The sequence below is a fragment of the Rosa chinensis genome, chromosome 1 (genome assembly GCF_002994745.2).
Source record: "Rosa chinensis cultivar Old Blush chromosome 1, RchiOBHm-V2, whole genome shotgun sequence".
NCBI classification, from domain to species: Eukaryota; Viridiplantae; Streptophyta; class Magnoliopsida; order Rosales; family Rosaceae; genus Rosa; species Rosa chinensis.
The window spans coordinates 58,913,458-58,928,861 of NC_037088.1; the positions used below are offsets into that span (position 1 = coordinate 58,913,458).

Consider the following 15,404-nt stretch of genomic DNA (forward strand, 5'->3'; position numbering starts at 1 on the left):
CCCGCATCACAAAGAACTTTTGCTGCTTAGCTAGGCACAAGCGAATCGTAGAGCAAGCCATCTTATTTATCTTCTGCCAATCAACGTCTGACATACCCTCAGGCTTATCTTCCAAAGCCATATCCAGATCTTGTTGAGCTAACATATCTTTCACTTCACACTGCCACATCCCAAAGTTATTTGTACCGTCGAATTTCTCCATCTCAAACTTTGCATTCTAAACTGTTGTTCTTGCAAATCTAGAATTCTCATCTCCTATTTCATTAGCCATCTCCACAAAACGGATTCACAACCCACTATGATACCAATTGTTGTGCTCACCGCACCAAATACCAACGACAAAAAGGATAGAGAATTGCTGCGGGGAAATCCCACAGTGACCAAATATGTGCAAGAACAAAAAACTAAAGAACACAAAGGATTGTTAACGCGGTTCGGCAAAAGCCTACGTACGCGGAGCAGCAGGGAGAAAGATATCCACCATCAAATGAGGGTTTACAAAGGATTACAGTAGCTCTGTTGTCACAGCAGCTCTCAAAGGGTTTTACGACAGTTCTAACTCAGACCACAACTCTCTTACATGAGAAACCCTATTGCTACCATTTTATAGCCTTATAATGGCTTTTACAAGAATGCTCTTACACCAATACACAAACAACATATAAGACATTGACAAATTGAGCCACTAAACTACATAAAGTACCTTTTTGGGAATACCATAAATTAAACTATGAGAGACGTAACAAATAAAAATTCTATAGGCTATATATAGTGCTACGGTTTGGTCCTTCTTCATAATAAATACATACATGTAAAGAAAGAAACAACAATGAAGCAATTTAGACTCCAGGAGTCGGGAGCAAAGCAGACTCAAACCAGAGGCAAGCAAGTACATTTGCTCTAAATTTTAATGCAGCAAATTAGCAAAGGCTAGAGGTTGATACTCTTATTCCCATTACCCTTTCAAGGCCATATTAACCCTATGCTTGAGCTAGCTAATGTTCTATACTTCAGAGGCTTCTCCATGACCATCATCCATACCAACTTCAACTCTCTCAACCCTTCAATCCATCCTCACTTCACATTCCATTCAATCCCTGATGGCCTATCCGAAACTGAGACCTTCACAAACAATCTCATCCTTCTTTTTTCACGTCTAAATGCACTGTTGTTATCTGATGATGGTTCAGAGGATCCTATTGCTTGCTTAATCCCTGACCCTCTCTTTGACTTCACTCGATCTGTTGCTAAGAGCCTTAAGCTTCCAAGGATGCTACTAAGAACAGTACGTGCCTCATCAATATGCCGCATTTCCACTTCTGTGGGAAAAGGGTTACCTCCCAAAACAAAGTTAGTTTCTCTGAACACCTAGTTGCCTACTAATGCCTAAGGTTTATATTTCCTAGGGCCAACAAAACCTACATGACTAAATGTAGGTATCTACTGCTTAATTGGGTCATGTATTTTCCAATTATCCTCAAACCTAGACCGCTATCTTTTTACTGTTTTGTTAGAATCTCAACTAGAAGAGACAGTAGTAGACCTGTCACCAAGTCAAAGACCTTCCAATGGTGAACTCTTGTGATCCACAGGGATCTTATCAATTAATAACCGAAATGGTAAATGAAATCAAGACCTCATATGGAATTATTTTCAATACTTCTAAAGATCTTGAAGAACAAGCACTGGCTACAATCCGACAAGAATTTCACATCCCAATTTTCCCAATAGGCCCATTGCAGAAATGGCTATTCAAGGTAGTTGCATTTCATGGCTAAACAGTCAAGCACCAAAATCTGTTGTCTATGTTAGCTTTGGGAGCATTGCCGCAATAAATGAAGCTCAATTTTGGAAATAGCTTGGGGACTAGCCAACACCAATCAGCCCTTCATGTGGGTGGTTCGACCTTGATTAATCCAAGGCTCTGAATGGCTCGAAAAATTACCTCAAGCGTACCTGGAGGCTTTAAATGAGAAAGGTCACACTGTGAAATGGCCACCACAGAAAAAGGTGCTGGCTCATCCAGCTGTGGGACTGTTTTGGACTCACAGTGGGTGGAATTCAACATTGGAGAGTATATCTGAGGGGGTGCCGCAGTGTGCCTATGGTCTGTATGCTAAATTCCACCGATCAAATGGTAAATGCAACATATGTAAGTGATGTTTGGAGAGTTCGGTTGCAGTTAGAGAACGGGATCGAGAGAGGCGAAATTGAAAAAACAATTCGAAAACTGACAGAAGAGAAAGAAGGGGAAGAGATCAGAGATAACATGTCAAAGCTTAAGGAGAAAACAAATCTTTCCCTCAGAGAAGGTGGCTCTTCATACCAATCTTGGGATTGTTTGGTTAACCATATTTTATCATTATAAAGTCATTGATTGATCAAAATGTGTCTGTAGCATATCATCTATAGGCCAAACAGAAAAGAACAAAAAGAATAATACATCAAACTGTGGTTAGATCTACTCAAGTATTTATATGTAATTCTATCAAGTTTATAAAGCTTACTGTTCTAATTCATGTCTCATCTTTACTTTCGTCAGCTTGTTCAGAGGAACAAGCACATGAGTGACAAGTGGGACTTAATTTTGTCTCTTAGATGCTTTAACTTTCTATTTACCTCACCTTTAACATACTACAATACATCAAGTAATTAGAGAGAGATAGAGAGTGAAAAGTGACTATTGATGGTGGTGAAAGTGGATGTCATGGTGTGATGTTGTGGTGTTGTCTCCTCCTCCTTGCTCCTCAATCTTTTTAATGGTGTAAAGATGATGAATCCTTGAGTAGCTAGTGATGGTTTGTAGTGTTGAGGTGGTTATGGAATTGATGGGTGGTGGCAGTGGTGGAGATGGAGTTGTAGTGAGAAGATGGCGCTAAAGTGTAGTGAGAATGGATGAATGGTTGAAGAGATAATGAAGATAAGGTATCTTGGGTCTTCAAAATCAGTTATGTTAGGAGATAAAAGATGGAAGAGATGTTCTTATACCGTGGTCCCAAAATGCATGCAAAGCTCTAAAAGAACAATGTGTGGGGAGAGATTTGAATTTCAAATGGTAGAAAATTCCCACCCCCATGGTCCTTCTTGGCTGGACTAGAGGTCATCCATGAGTGGCGGTTCGCCGGAAAAGTCTATTTTGCAATTTTCTTTCAATTTCCGTGTCTTCTTCTCACAGCTCCAAATCTCCGCATTTCAGGGCTCATTTAATCATTTTATTCTCAATGCATGGTTTCCTACAAATAAAAGGAAATATATTAAAAAGGTAAAATAGCATGGAAGACAAACCAATTTATATAGTTTTTGGACACAAATGCATAAGTAATTTGTGACTAAACAACCTCCTACAACAATGGATGCATGTATTGTGCATTGGTGAAAGGATAGTAGAGGATGAAGCTGGGTGTGCGGAAACGAGTTCGATAAATTGTTATAACAGAAATCAGGTTCTAGATTTAATCTCGATTTCTAATTCTTGAAATTTGTTTTTTGGGACTTGTCGGAAGTTAGTTTGGTGTCAATACGTTGCTTTTCTCAAAGTTTATTCTTTCTCGAGGAATCCTTCTTATCGAATTCTAGACGAACAATTTAGGTTCAGTAACTTAAAGACTTTCACCTCAAAATTTATTTATTAGTTTCCGCTGTGCTTTTACAAAAAATACTCAATAAATTGCCTTGCGATTCTCTAAATTGTAAATTGAACGTACATTTTGGTTTATGTTTTAGAGTCTCGTGACACTGTGACGTGCTCAAGTTGGTGAGATGCAGCTTGGGGCGTTACATGGGTATCAAGCAAATTGCATAAATTTCAAAACTTTGAATATCAATAGCTAGCTAGGACGGCTGTATGGGCATGTAAAAGGAGTGAAAGTACCTTCCAAGCAATGGAATTTATGTAATTTCTAAACGAATTTAAATACCTAGGAGTTAGATTTCTCTTTCATCAAAGGCCCATTAATGGAAAAGCCAGTCTCTTTCCCTAGCCTAACCCGGCCAGATGTAACTTATACCCAAAAATTCAATGGAGGCAATAAAAGTAAACAACTTGGGACTGTTTAAAGTCTGACAGAAGTTTCAACCAAACTAAGTTTGGCATAAAATGAGTTTAAGACGACCTAGAGAGAAGGAAAAAGAAGAGAAATGCTTACATGGACAGAGAGAGGGATTCAAATAAGATTCAAAAGCATGAGAAAGCTCAGTGCATGAGTCCAAAGTGGTTAGCTTTTGGTAATAGCGATTAGAAAGAACAGAAAATGGGCAGAGAGAGAAAGAGCTACGAGGACAATGGTTTTTTTTTTTTTTTTTTTTTCTGAGGAAGAAGAGGTTGCAGCAAGAAGACAAAAGAGAAGAATAAAAAAATTGAAAAAATTGAAGGGGGAGGTCAGAGCTGTTCTCGACATTTTACCATCCACCACGGTTACACGACGCTGAGTTGACGTCTAAATTTGTGCCACGTCAGTCAGTTAATAGAGCAATTTGACAGAGTTGACTTATTTGAGGGAAATTGAGAGGTCAGAGAGTTTTTGGATGAAATTGAAATGTCACAGATTGAAATGATGTTTGAGGCAAATTATAGGGGTAAACAGATGTTAGCCCTTAAAAAAATATATATAAGATGAGAAGAAAATGTAGGATGAACAAAGTAACCAATATGATGAAAATAGCCACACACCTTTATTCATCAGATTGGTTGCCACCATCAATAATGCATTGTATGAATGCAGAAGCCAAATAGACCCTACAACATCTCGATCAGCAGTTTATAACTCACTGAATAACAGTAAAATGTGTAAGAGCATGAACAACACAAATGGACAATGACGAGGCTGAAAACAAAAGCTTAACAAACTAACTTGCTAAAGCTTGAAGGGGGAACTAAATCCTTTCACAACACCCAACATTCACCTTTCGAACTCAATAGAGTTGCCGCGTCGCTTTGATGGAATTAACTTCAACTTGGAATGGTCAGTCACGTACATTTAACGTATAGATGGATGAAATTGACCGGGAGGGATTGCAAGTGCTAGCTCAACTGACAAACACCGAAAAGACTGGTGACTAACAAATAGTGGTTGCTTAATTGTGACTGTAAACAACATGACTGTACAATTCCAATCAATAGCACATTCCTTCTTCTCTTTGTAACATCACTAACATGCATGCCTTCACTGCAAAATTTCATTGTATGTGGTTGCCTTTCATTATGTTCCTCATAAATGATGGTCCATCTTCGACTTTATTTCTTTAATTACGAAAACTACATGTAACCAACAATAAGATCAAGATTCACCAGAAATGTTGTTGGCTAGGTTGCCTTCATAAATGACAATGTATATACGGTACAGATTTGTAAGTCCTAACCTAACCATGCACGAAATTAAATACATGCAATACAATATCAACATATATAGGATAGAGACCAAAGAGGCCTAAAATATTAAGCAAACACAGTCCATGAGTCCCTGTAAACTTCAAAATGGACCAGAGGAAAGGCCGAAGGTTGATACTCTTCCCATATCCCTTGCAAGGCCATATAAACCCTATGATTGAGCTGGCCAACATTCTACACTTCAAAGGCTTCTCCATAATAATCATCCATACCAACTTCAACTCTCTCAAGCCTTCAACCCATCCAAACTTCACCTTCCACTCAATCTCAGATGACTTATCTGAAAGCGAGGCTGCTGAAGAGGATGGTCTCCTTGTTCTTTCTTATCTCAACGCAAAGTGCCGTGAACCTTTCCGGGAATGCTTGGCCACCTTGTTGTCTAGTGTAACAGAGGAAGCTGTTGCTTGCTTGATCTGTGACCCACTCTTTGACTTCACTCAGTCAGTTGTTGAGAGTCTTAAGCTCCCAAGGATTCTGCTCAGGACCAGTGGCGCTTCTTCCACTGCTGTCTATTCTGCATTTCCATTCCTGCGGGAAAAGGGTTACATTCCAAAGCAAGGTACATATAGGTTTCAAGTTTCTTGCTAAAAGGGCAAAATGTAGATTGAAAATCTTTCCATTATATTGCTTGAGCTTGTTTATTGCTACTTAGGAATCCTTACAGTTTCCTGATTTCTATTTTTGACCCTAGACTCTCGACTGGAAGAGACGGTGACAGAGCTTTCCCCTGTCAAAGTTAAAGATCTTCCGATGATCCACAGTTCCGACCCAGAGAGATTTTTTAAAGTAGTACGCGCCTTTACATCTGAAACCAAGGACTCATATGGGTATATCTTCAACACTTTTGAAGACCTTGAACAAGATGCACTGGCCACAATTCGCAAGGAATTTCACATTCCAATTTTCCCAATAGGTCCATTTCACAAGTGTGCCCCAGCAACCATTTCTACAAATAGCTTACTATTACAAGACCGGAGCTGCATTTCATGGTTAAACACTCAAGCACCAAAATCTGTTATCTATGTTAGTTTCGGAAGCATTGCTGCAATAAACGAAGCTCAACTTTTGGAGATAGCCTGGGGACTAGCCAATAGCAAGCAATCCTTTTTGTGGGTGATTCGACCCGGGTTAGTTCAGGGTTCGGAATGGCTAGAACCACTGCCTAGTGGTTTTCTTGAGAGCTTGAATGGAATGGGACACATTGTGAAATGGGCACCGCAAAAAGAGGTGCTTGCCCATCAAGCTGTTGGAGTATTTTGGACTCACAGTGGTTGGAATTCTACATTGGAGAGCATCTGCGAGGGAGTCCCTATGATTTGTATTCCATTTTTTGCTGATCAAATGGTGAATGCAAGATACGTAAGCGATGTTTGGAAAATAGGATTGCAGCTAGAGGTTGGTATCAAGAGAGAAGAAATTGAAAGAGCAATTAGAAGACTTATGATGGACAAAGAAGGGGAAGAGATAAGAGATAGAGTGGCAAAGCTAAAGGATGAGGCAAATCTTTGCCTGGGACAAGGCGGCTCTTCATACCATTCTTTGAATGACTTGGTTAATCACATTTTATCATTAGAACGATTTGAATAAAACTTGATTGGAAGCCAGTGATTGATTAGAAATGTGTATGTGGGATATCATTTACAGAATAAAATATAAATGTCATCTTATGCACTACTTAAAGTGTTATAGACTAAACGTAATTAAAAGCTTTAGAAAATATTAGAAGGAAAGTGAAGCAAGTAAGTATTTTGATCAAATAATGAGTTCATGACAATGCAAAAAATCGATACAAGTAATATGAACAATACAATCAGGAGCTACTAAAGTATCTACTGAGTAGTGATTGATTAATAAAATAAAGGAAGAATTCCACAAATGGTCACTCAACTATGACTCATTCGACACTTTGGTCACTACTAAAGTATCTACTGAGTAGTGATTGATTTATAAAATAAAGGAAGAATTCCACAAATGGTCACTCAACTATGACTCATTCGACACTTTGGTCACTACTAAAGTATCTACTGAGTAGTGATTGATTTATAAACTAAAGAGACATTCTGCTTATTCTTTACTTTTGGGTTTAGGGTTGAATAGAGTAAATTGAGAAAAGCATGTACAACAACTGTACTTTTTGTTAATGTATTACCTGTTGTTGCTGTTTAGGGATGTTGAAAAGTACCTAAACTTTGAGAAGTTATAACTAGAGAAAGACCTGCAATACATAAGTTTAATGATTATTCAATGTCTTTGTATTTGAAGCAAGTGAAGCTTGCAAAAATCCAAAAAGCAAATTACTTTGTTAACTGGGGACAACAATAGAGAATGAATCATAGTAGCTAAATTTTTTTCTTTTTCGATATAATTAGGATAGACAAGTCTGGTTTATTACTTTTTTTCACAACCGCCATATAACTTTTGGTTTCTGGTTTCTCTTCCTTTTACCAAGACCTGTTTTCATGTATTTATGTGCAGCTACAACGTATAAGTAATTCTACTGACGGAGTCTTCTAGGTCAGTTGCTTTCTTAGTTGATTAACAAATAATAATTCTAATATACAATGTTATCTATAGGCTGTATAGTGGGACCGAACTTCATAATAAATACATACATGTAAAGAAGGAAACAACATTGAAGCAATTTAGACTCCAGGAGGAAAGGAGACTCAAACCAGAGCCAAGCAACTACATTTGCTCAAATTTTAATGGAGCAAATTAAGAAAGGCCAGAGGTTGATATTCTTCCCATTACCGTTTCAAGGCCATATAAACCCTATGCTCGAGCTAGCTAACGTTCTATACTTCAGAGGCTTCTCCATAACCATCATCCACACCAACTTCAACTCTCTCAACCCTTCAACCCATCCTCACTTCACCTTCCATTCAATCCCTGATGGCCTATCTGAAACTGAAACCTCCACAAACAATCCCCTCCTCCTTCTTTCTTGTCTAAATGCGCACTGCTGTGATCCATTCCGAAACTGCCTGGCTAACTTGTTATCTGATGATGGTTCAGAGGAGCCTATTGCTTGCTTAATCACTGACCCTCTCTTTGACTTCACTCGATCTGTTGCTAAGAGCCTTAAACTTCCAAGGATGCTGCTAAGAACAGGAGGTGCCTCATCAACTATTGTTTATGCCGCATTTCCACTTCTGTGGGAAAAGGGTTACCTCCCAAAACAAGGTTAGTTTCTCTGAAACACCTAGTTGCCTACTATTGCCCAAGGTTTATATGCCTAAGGGCCACAAAACCTACATGACTAAATGTAGGTATCTACTGCTTAATTGTATCATGTATTTTCCAATTATCCTCAAACTTAGGCAGCTATCTTTTTACTGTTTTATTAGAATCTCAACTAGAAGAGCCAGTAGTAGAGCTGTCACCACTCAAAGTGAAAGACCTTCCAATGATGAACTCTTGTGACCCACAGAGATATTATCAATTTATAACCGAAATGGTAAATGAAATGAAGAACTCAGATGGAATTATTTTCAATACTTCTGAAGATCTTGAAGAACAAGCACTAATTACAATCCGACAAGAATTTCACATCCCAATTTTCCCAATAGGCCCATTTCACAAATGGTTCCCAACCTCCTCCTCAAATAGTTTATTATCAGAGGATGATAGTTGCATTTCATGGCTAAACACTAAAGCACCAAAATCTGTTGTCTACGTCAGCTTTGGGAGCATTGCTGCAATAAATGAAGCTCAATTTTTGGAAATAGCTTGGGGACTAGCCAACACCAATCAGCCCTTCTTATGGGTGGTTCGACCTGGATTAATCCAAGGCTCTGAATGGCTCGAAAAATTACCACAAGGGTACCTGGAGGCTTTAAATGAGAAGGGTCACACTGTGAAATGGGCACCACAGAAAAAGGTGCTGGCTCATCCAGCTGTGGGACTGTTCTGGACTCACAATGGGTGGAATTCAACTTTGGAGAGTATATCTGAGGGGGTGCCTATGGTCTGTATGCCAAATTTCACCGATCAAATGGTAAATGCAAGATATGTAACTGATGTTTGGAGAGTTGGGTTGCAGTTAGAGAACGGGATCGAGAGAGGCGAAATTGAAAAAACAATTCGAGAACTAATAGCAGAGAAAGAAGGAGAAGAGATCAAAGACAACATGTCAAAGCTTAAGGAGAAGACAAATCTTTCGCTCAGAGAAGGTGGCTCTTCATACCAATCTTTGAATGGCTTGGTTAACCATATTTTATCATTATAAAGTCACTGACTGATCAAAGTGTGTCTGTAGCATATCATCTATAGGCCAAACAGATAAAACAGAAGAAAAGTATAATACATCAAACTGTGGTTAGATCTACTCCAGTATTTATATGTAATTCTATCAAGTTTATAAAGCTTACTGTTCTAATTCAGGTCTCATCATTTACTTTCGTCAGCTTGTTCAGAGGAACAAGCACATGAGTGACAAGTGGGACGTAATGCTATCTCTTAGATGCTTTAGTTTCCTATTTACCTCACCTGTATCCCCCCCGGGCTTACAATGCCAAACAAATTGGCATAATTAAACAGTTGTAAACAGGTAGAGAGTTGAAAGAGTCGGCAGGACTCTCTGAAGGTGCATATCTACCTGGCACATGCTGCAAATTAAAAATGAGAGAAGCTATATTCTCTACGGCAATTTGCCAAAATAATGAATGACAATAATAGACAGGCAGTTGTCTGCTCTTTGTTTATGATATATAGGCAAGTGTACAAAAAGAAAGACCAGTGAGGTCAACGAAAAGCACTAATCAACAAGAAGAGAAGAAACTACACAGATCTATTAGAGCAGACAATCCAACCAGTCAAGCAAACCAAACTGCCGGAACAAGAAGAGATCCTAGCAATCAGAGTCAGGCCATCTAAATTCAAATGGAGCAACTTAAGAAGGGTCGGAGATTGATACTCTTCCCACTGCCCTTTCAAGGCCATATAAATCCCATGCTTGAGCTTGCCAATATTTTACACTTGAAAGGCTTCTCGATAACCATAATCCAAAGCAACTTCAACTCTCTCAACCCTTCATGCCATCCCCACTTCATCTTCCACTCAATAGATATTGGCTTGGCTGAAAGCGGAACCTCAACAAAGGATCCGCTCCTTCTTCTTTCTCGTCTAAATGCAAATTCTCGTGAACCTTTCCAGGAATGTTTGGCTACGTTGTTGTCTGATGTTTCGAAGGAGCCTGTTGGTTGCTTAATCACCGACTCCGTCTATGACTTCGCTCAATCTGTTGCAGAGAGCCTAAAGCTGCCAAGGATTCTGTTAAGGACTGGGAGTGCCTCTTCATTTGCAATTTATACTGCATTTCCACTTCTTCGAGAGAAAGGCTACCTCCCAAAACAAGGTGAGTTATACTAGAGGAATTAGTATTTACATTTCACCTAGATTTCTCTTATATAGCAGACTATCAAATGTACACATAGTTACACTTTCATGTTATTAGCTATATCTTGCTCAAGCACTTGTACCCACTCGGCCACTACTTATCACACACTTGGCAAGTAATATTTCCTTTTCCATTTTGGCTTTAGATTCTCGACTAGAAGAGGAAGTGACAGGGCTTTCACCTCTCAAGGTTAAAGACCTTCCAATTATCAACAGTGATGGTCCAGAGAGATTTTTTAATCTAATAGCTGACCTGGAAATTCAAACCAAGACCTCAGATGGATTGATTCTTAATACTTTTGAAGACCTTGAAGAACATGCACTGGCCACCATTCGCCAGGTTTATCCTATTCCAGTTTTCTCACTAGGACCATTTCACAAATGCTACCCTGCAAACTGTTCTCTAACTTCAAGTAGCTTATTAGCACAAGACCAGAGTTGCATTTCATGGCTAAACACACAAGCACCAAAATCTGTTATTTATGTTAGTTTTGGGAGCATTGCAGCAATAAAGGAAACTCAGTTTTTGGAGATAGCCTGGGGACTAGCCAACAGCAAGATGCCCTTCTTGTGGGTTATTCGACCCGGATTAGTCCATGGGTCAGATTGGCTTGAAGCATTACCTAGTGGGTTTCTTGAGACGTCGACCTTGAATGTTAAGGGGCACATTGTTAAATGGGCACCTCAAAAAGAAGTGCTTGCCCATCAAGCGGTTGCTGTGTTTTGGACTCACAATGGCTGGAATTCTACATTGGAGAGTATCTGCGAGGGGGTACCTATGATTTGTATGCCATGTTCTTCTGATCAAATGATGAATGCAAGATATGTAAGCGATGTTTGGAAGGTCGGGTTGCAGTTACAACATGGGGTCGAGAGAGTCAACATTGAAAACACCATTAGAAGACTAATGGTGGAGAAAGAAGGGGAAGAGATCAAAAACAGAGTTTTAAGGCTAATGCAGAAGGCAAATTTTTGCCTCAAACAAGGTGGCTCATCATACCGATCCTTGGATGCCTTGATCAAACACATTTTATCATTTAAATGAATTGTATTTCCAGACTCATAATCAGTTATTGATTATAATGTGTATGTAGGTCATCCTTTACAATAAAAAAAAAATCTAGTAATCTTATTTAAGTACTATAGATAATGACTAATAGTTTTACAATGAATGGGCAGGAAACGAAGACCTTTCTCTTTCTAGTCTTTTTATGTACGAGTTGTAAACCTTTGGGTAGTTGTGCACTTGTGCCTAGCAAGATGCCACCTGCAACTTGCAATAAATTATATTCAATGTTATCAGGACGATATTTTGTTGTGTTATGTGAACACATGTTAGTTTGTCTCCTATGAAAATGTTGTTGGGTTGAGTGGAAAGTTTGGTGAGGGCGGCTGTGTAAGGACGTCAAACCTAATGCTGCAGATTAAAGAAGACCAGTTATTGGCTTCTGTATGCCTAGCAAGAAGAGGACTTGGACAAGAGAAACACAGAATTCAGAAGCCAAGCAAACTGAGTCACACTAAATCTAATGGAGCAAAGGAAGGGCCGGAGATTGATACTCTTCCCAGTGCCCTTTCAAGGTCATATAAACCCCATGCTAGAGCTGGCCAACATTTTACACCTGAAAGGCTTCTCCATAACAATCATTCATACCAACTTCAACTCTCTCAACCCTTCAAGCCATCCACACTTCACCTTTCACTCAATTCCTGATGGCTTATCTGAAAGTGAGGCCTCCTCAAAGGATATCCTCTTCCTCATTTCTGTTCTAACTGCTAAATGTGTCGAACCTTTCCGAGAATGCTTGGCTAGCTTGTTATCTGATGTTTCAGAGGACCCTGTTGCTTGTTTGATATCAGACGCTATTTTTCACTTCGCTCAATCTGTTGCCGATAGCCTTAAGGTCCCGAGGGTTGTTTTAAGGACTGGGGGTGCTTCTTCATTTACTGTTTTTGCTGCATTTCCACTTCTGCGTGAAAAGGGCTACTTCCCAATACCAGGTTTGGTTTCTTACTTGGTTACTTCTCTGTCTTGCATGCTTGGTAATTGATTCGTAAAATGTAGATTAATCAGGATAATTTGGTACCATTACCTGATGCTTAAGATCTAGGAAACTAGAACTTAGCAGTTAATGTATAGTTCTGATTAGCATCTCTTTGTATTAGTCCAGCAGTATCTACATGACTCTGTTATTACTCATTGCCTGGCCTGAGCCCCTCTAATGGCTATTTACCAGTTAACATCACACTTGACAACAATACTTATTCAATTTTTTTCTTATTTTGGCATTAGATTCTCGACTAGAAGAGCCAGTGGCAGAGTTCCCACATCTCAAAGTCAAAGACCTTCCTGTGATCAAAGGGTGTGACTCAGAGGAATATTTTCAACTAGCAGACGGCATGTCAAATGGAACCAAGTCCTCAAGGGGACTCATTTTTAATACGTTTGAAGACCTTGAAGAGCAAGCACTGGGAAAAATTCGACAAGAATTCCCCATTCCAATTTTCCCTATTGGACCATTTCACAACTGTTTCCCTGCAGCCTCTTCTTCACTTCCCCTGGCAACAGAAGACAAAAGCTGCATTTCATGGCTGAACGGTCAAGCACCCAAATCCGTTGTCTATGTTAGCTATGGGAGCATTGTAGCAATAAAGGAAGCTCAATTTTTGGAGATAGCTTGGGGACTAGCCAACAGCAAGCAGCCTTTCTTATGGGTGATTCGACCTGATTCAATCCACGGAGGTTCCCAATGGCTTGAACTATTACCTAATGAATTTCTAGAGAACTTGAACGGGAGGGGGCACATTGTGAAGTGGTCTCCCCAAAAAGAAGTGTTATCACATGCAGCCATTGGAGTCTTTTGGACTCACAGCGGCTGGAACTCTACACTGGAAAGCATTTGCGAGGGAGTTCCGATGATTTGTATGCCATGTTTCACTGATCAAATGGTGAACGCGAGATATGTAAGCAATGTCTGGAAGGTTGGTTTGCAGTTAGAGCCGGGCGCAGAGAGAGGTGAAATCGAAAGAACGATTAGAAAACTAATGGTGGAGAAAGAAGGGGAAGAGATCAGAGCCAGAAGCTTAAAGCTAATGGAGAAGGCGAATCTCTGCTTCAAACAAGATGGCTCTTCATACCAATCCTTAGACGGCTTGGTTAAACATATTCTTTCACTAGAATCATTTGTTTTTCGAACTCAGTGAATCCCCAACATGGTCTTGGGAAATTCATTTAGGTTATCTATGAGTCCTACAACCTCATAAGAAGTAGTGCTAATGTACTTGAATTTATCCATGTTTTAATAAAACTAGCAAAGCCACTTCCATTTTCAACAATGAGCACTGAAGCTAAAATAATATGAACAACTAGGCTAACTCAGTTTTTCATTTTTATCGATTATCCTGGAGAAATATAGGAAGTAAATAAAATTATTATGCAAAAACAAGAAACTGAGAGAGAAATTCTTCAAACCCGGAAAGGTGCGTTCAAGGATATCAACCAAAGCCTTCTCTTCACCGTCTGCAATGTTTTCCCGCCAAATTACGTCATCGCCGCCGAGGCAAGTACATCTTTATCAGCAAGTGGAGCAAACGCTTAATTGTGAAACATAGGGGATCGATTCGTTTACGGGTCCTTGTTCGAATTGTTGGGCCGGGTTGTTGTTTCGTTTTCTTTTTGGGTCTAATTATCAACGGGCTTTTTTTTCTTCAGTAAAAAAGAGAATGTCTGAGTCCAGATAAAAAAAAAAGACTCAAGCATAACTCCTTTTTACTTTATTTATTTATTTTTTTAAGAAAAGATTCTAACGTACTTGGATCAAGAACTTTTGTTCACTTCACACTTTACGTATAGATATTTTAAAAAAAATTACAATTATAAATAATATTTTATTAATAACTATATTACATCCCATGAAACATTTACATCTATATCAAGGTTTCATTATTAATCTCATCATTCATGTTTAAATCTTAACACTTTAATTTAACATTTAACATCAAATTTAATTATTTTTGATTCTTGAATTCTATCTTGCACTTTGTTCTGTAATAGTTTATCGAACATTAAGACACTATTTGGGAGAAATCTATTGAACGTTTTTGTATTATTCTGGGTATTGCAAATGACTTTAAATGATTTTATCGTTGTAAATTTGTTCGGTAAATTTTCACTGAACTCTAGGGGACTACTCTGTAAAGAACTATCAAACAACTCATTATGTCTCAACAAAGCTTGACTGAATACATGAGATGATAATTTATATATATATATATTGAGTTGTAAGGAAATTTTGCACCTAAGAGTAATTTGAGAAGTATAAGCGAATAAATTAAGTAAATTATAATTTAAAAGTTTTTTTTTTAAAGATAATTTAAAAGTTTATAAGTAGAGAAATTTTATTCGCACATCCCTAAATACTTAATACACACCTCTTACTTAATACATCACCCATTTGATTTCTTATTCTATCATTTTATTAAATTCACCACTCAAACTACCTAAATTATCCTCAAATCTCAAAATTCTATATCAAATCACTATATATAAATCAATATTAAAATCATCATGCCAAACTTTATCATAATCACAACATTCTATATTATCATAATGAATTTAAAT

The 15,404-nt window shown here is 38.5% G+C and overlaps 4 protein-coding genes and 1 pseudogene across 4 annotated transcripts; all 5 read left to right on the forward strand.

Annotated features, from left to right (window-relative positions):
- Positions 1–829: 829 nt before the first annotated feature.
- Positions 830–2,368, forward strand: LOC112170881 (annotated as a pseudogene).
- A 3,062-nt stretch (positions 2,369–5,430) lies between these two features.
- LOC112182876 (UDP-glycosyltransferase 76F1-like) lies at positions 5,431–7,155 on the forward strand. Its single transcript, XM_024321436.2, has 2 exons — positions 5,431–5,945; positions 6,078–7,155. The coding sequence occupies exons 1-2, from the start codon at positions 5,474–5,476 to the stop codon at positions 6,971–6,973; spliced, it is 1,368 nt and encodes a 455-aa protein (XP_024177204.1). The 5' UTR covers positions 5,431–5,473; the 3' UTR covers positions 6,974–7,155.
- Positions 7,156–8,042: 887 nt separating this feature from the next.
- On the forward strand, positions 8,043–9,768 carry LOC112182878 (UDP-glycosyltransferase 76F1-like). Its single transcript, XM_024321438.2, has 2 exons — positions 8,043–8,569; positions 8,734–9,768. The coding sequence occupies exons 1-2, from the start codon at positions 8,092–8,094 to the stop codon at positions 9,612–9,614; spliced, it is 1,359 nt and encodes a 452-aa protein (XP_024177206.1). The 5' UTR covers positions 8,043–8,091; the 3' UTR covers positions 9,615–9,768.
- Positions 9,769–10,039: 271 nt separating this feature from the next.
- LOC112182875 (UDP-glycosyltransferase 76F1-like) lies at positions 10,040–12,012 on the forward strand. Its single transcript, XM_024321435.2, has 2 exons — positions 10,040–10,742; positions 10,930–12,012. The coding sequence occupies exons 1-2, from the start codon at positions 10,268–10,270 to the stop codon at positions 11,826–11,828; spliced, it is 1,374 nt and encodes a 457-aa protein (XP_024177203.1). The 5' UTR covers positions 10,040–10,267; the 3' UTR covers positions 11,829–12,012.
- A 221-nt stretch (positions 12,013–12,233) lies between these two features.
- Positions 12,234–14,119, forward strand: LOC112182874 (UDP-glycosyltransferase 76F1). The gene is made up of 2 exons (XM_024321433.2): positions 12,234–12,784; positions 13,077–14,119. The coding sequence occupies exons 1-2, from the start codon at positions 12,313–12,315 to the stop codon at positions 13,985–13,987; spliced, it is 1,383 nt and encodes a 460-aa protein (XP_024177201.1). The 5' UTR covers positions 12,234–12,312; the 3' UTR covers positions 13,988–14,119.
- Positions 14,120–15,404: the final 1,285 nt, after the last annotated feature.

Coding starts and splice junctions, on each gene's coding strand:
- LOC112182876 (XM_024321436.2), top strand. CDS start 5,474: ATGGACCAGAGGAAAGGCCGAAGGTTGATACTCTTCCCATATCCCTTG. Junction 5,946..6,077: donor GGGTTACATTCCAAAGCAAG/GTACATATAGGT, acceptor TTTTGACCCTAG/ACTCTCGACTGGAAGAGACG.
- LOC112182878 (XM_024321438.2), top strand. CDS start 8,092: ATGGAGCAAATTAAGAAAGGCCAGAGGTTGATATTCTTCCCATTACCG. Junction 8,570..8,733: donor GGGTTACCTCCCAAAACAAG/GTTAGTTTCTCT, acceptor CTGTTTTATTAG/AATCTCAACTAGAAGAGCCA.
- LOC112182875 (XM_024321435.2), top strand. CDS start 10,268: ATGGAGCAACTTAAGAAGGGTCGGAGATTGATACTCTTCCCACTGCCC. Junction 10,743..10,929: donor AGGCTACCTCCCAAAACAAG/GTGAGTTATACT, acceptor TTTTGGCTTTAG/ATTCTCGACTAGAAGAGGAA.
- LOC112182874 (XM_024321433.2), top strand. CDS start 12,313: ATGGAGCAAAGGAAGGGCCGGAGATTGATACTCTTCCCAGTGCCCTTT. Junction 12,785..13,076: donor GGGCTACTTCCCAATACCAG/GTTTGGTTTCTT, acceptor TTTTGGCATTAG/ATTCTCGACTAGAAGAGCCA.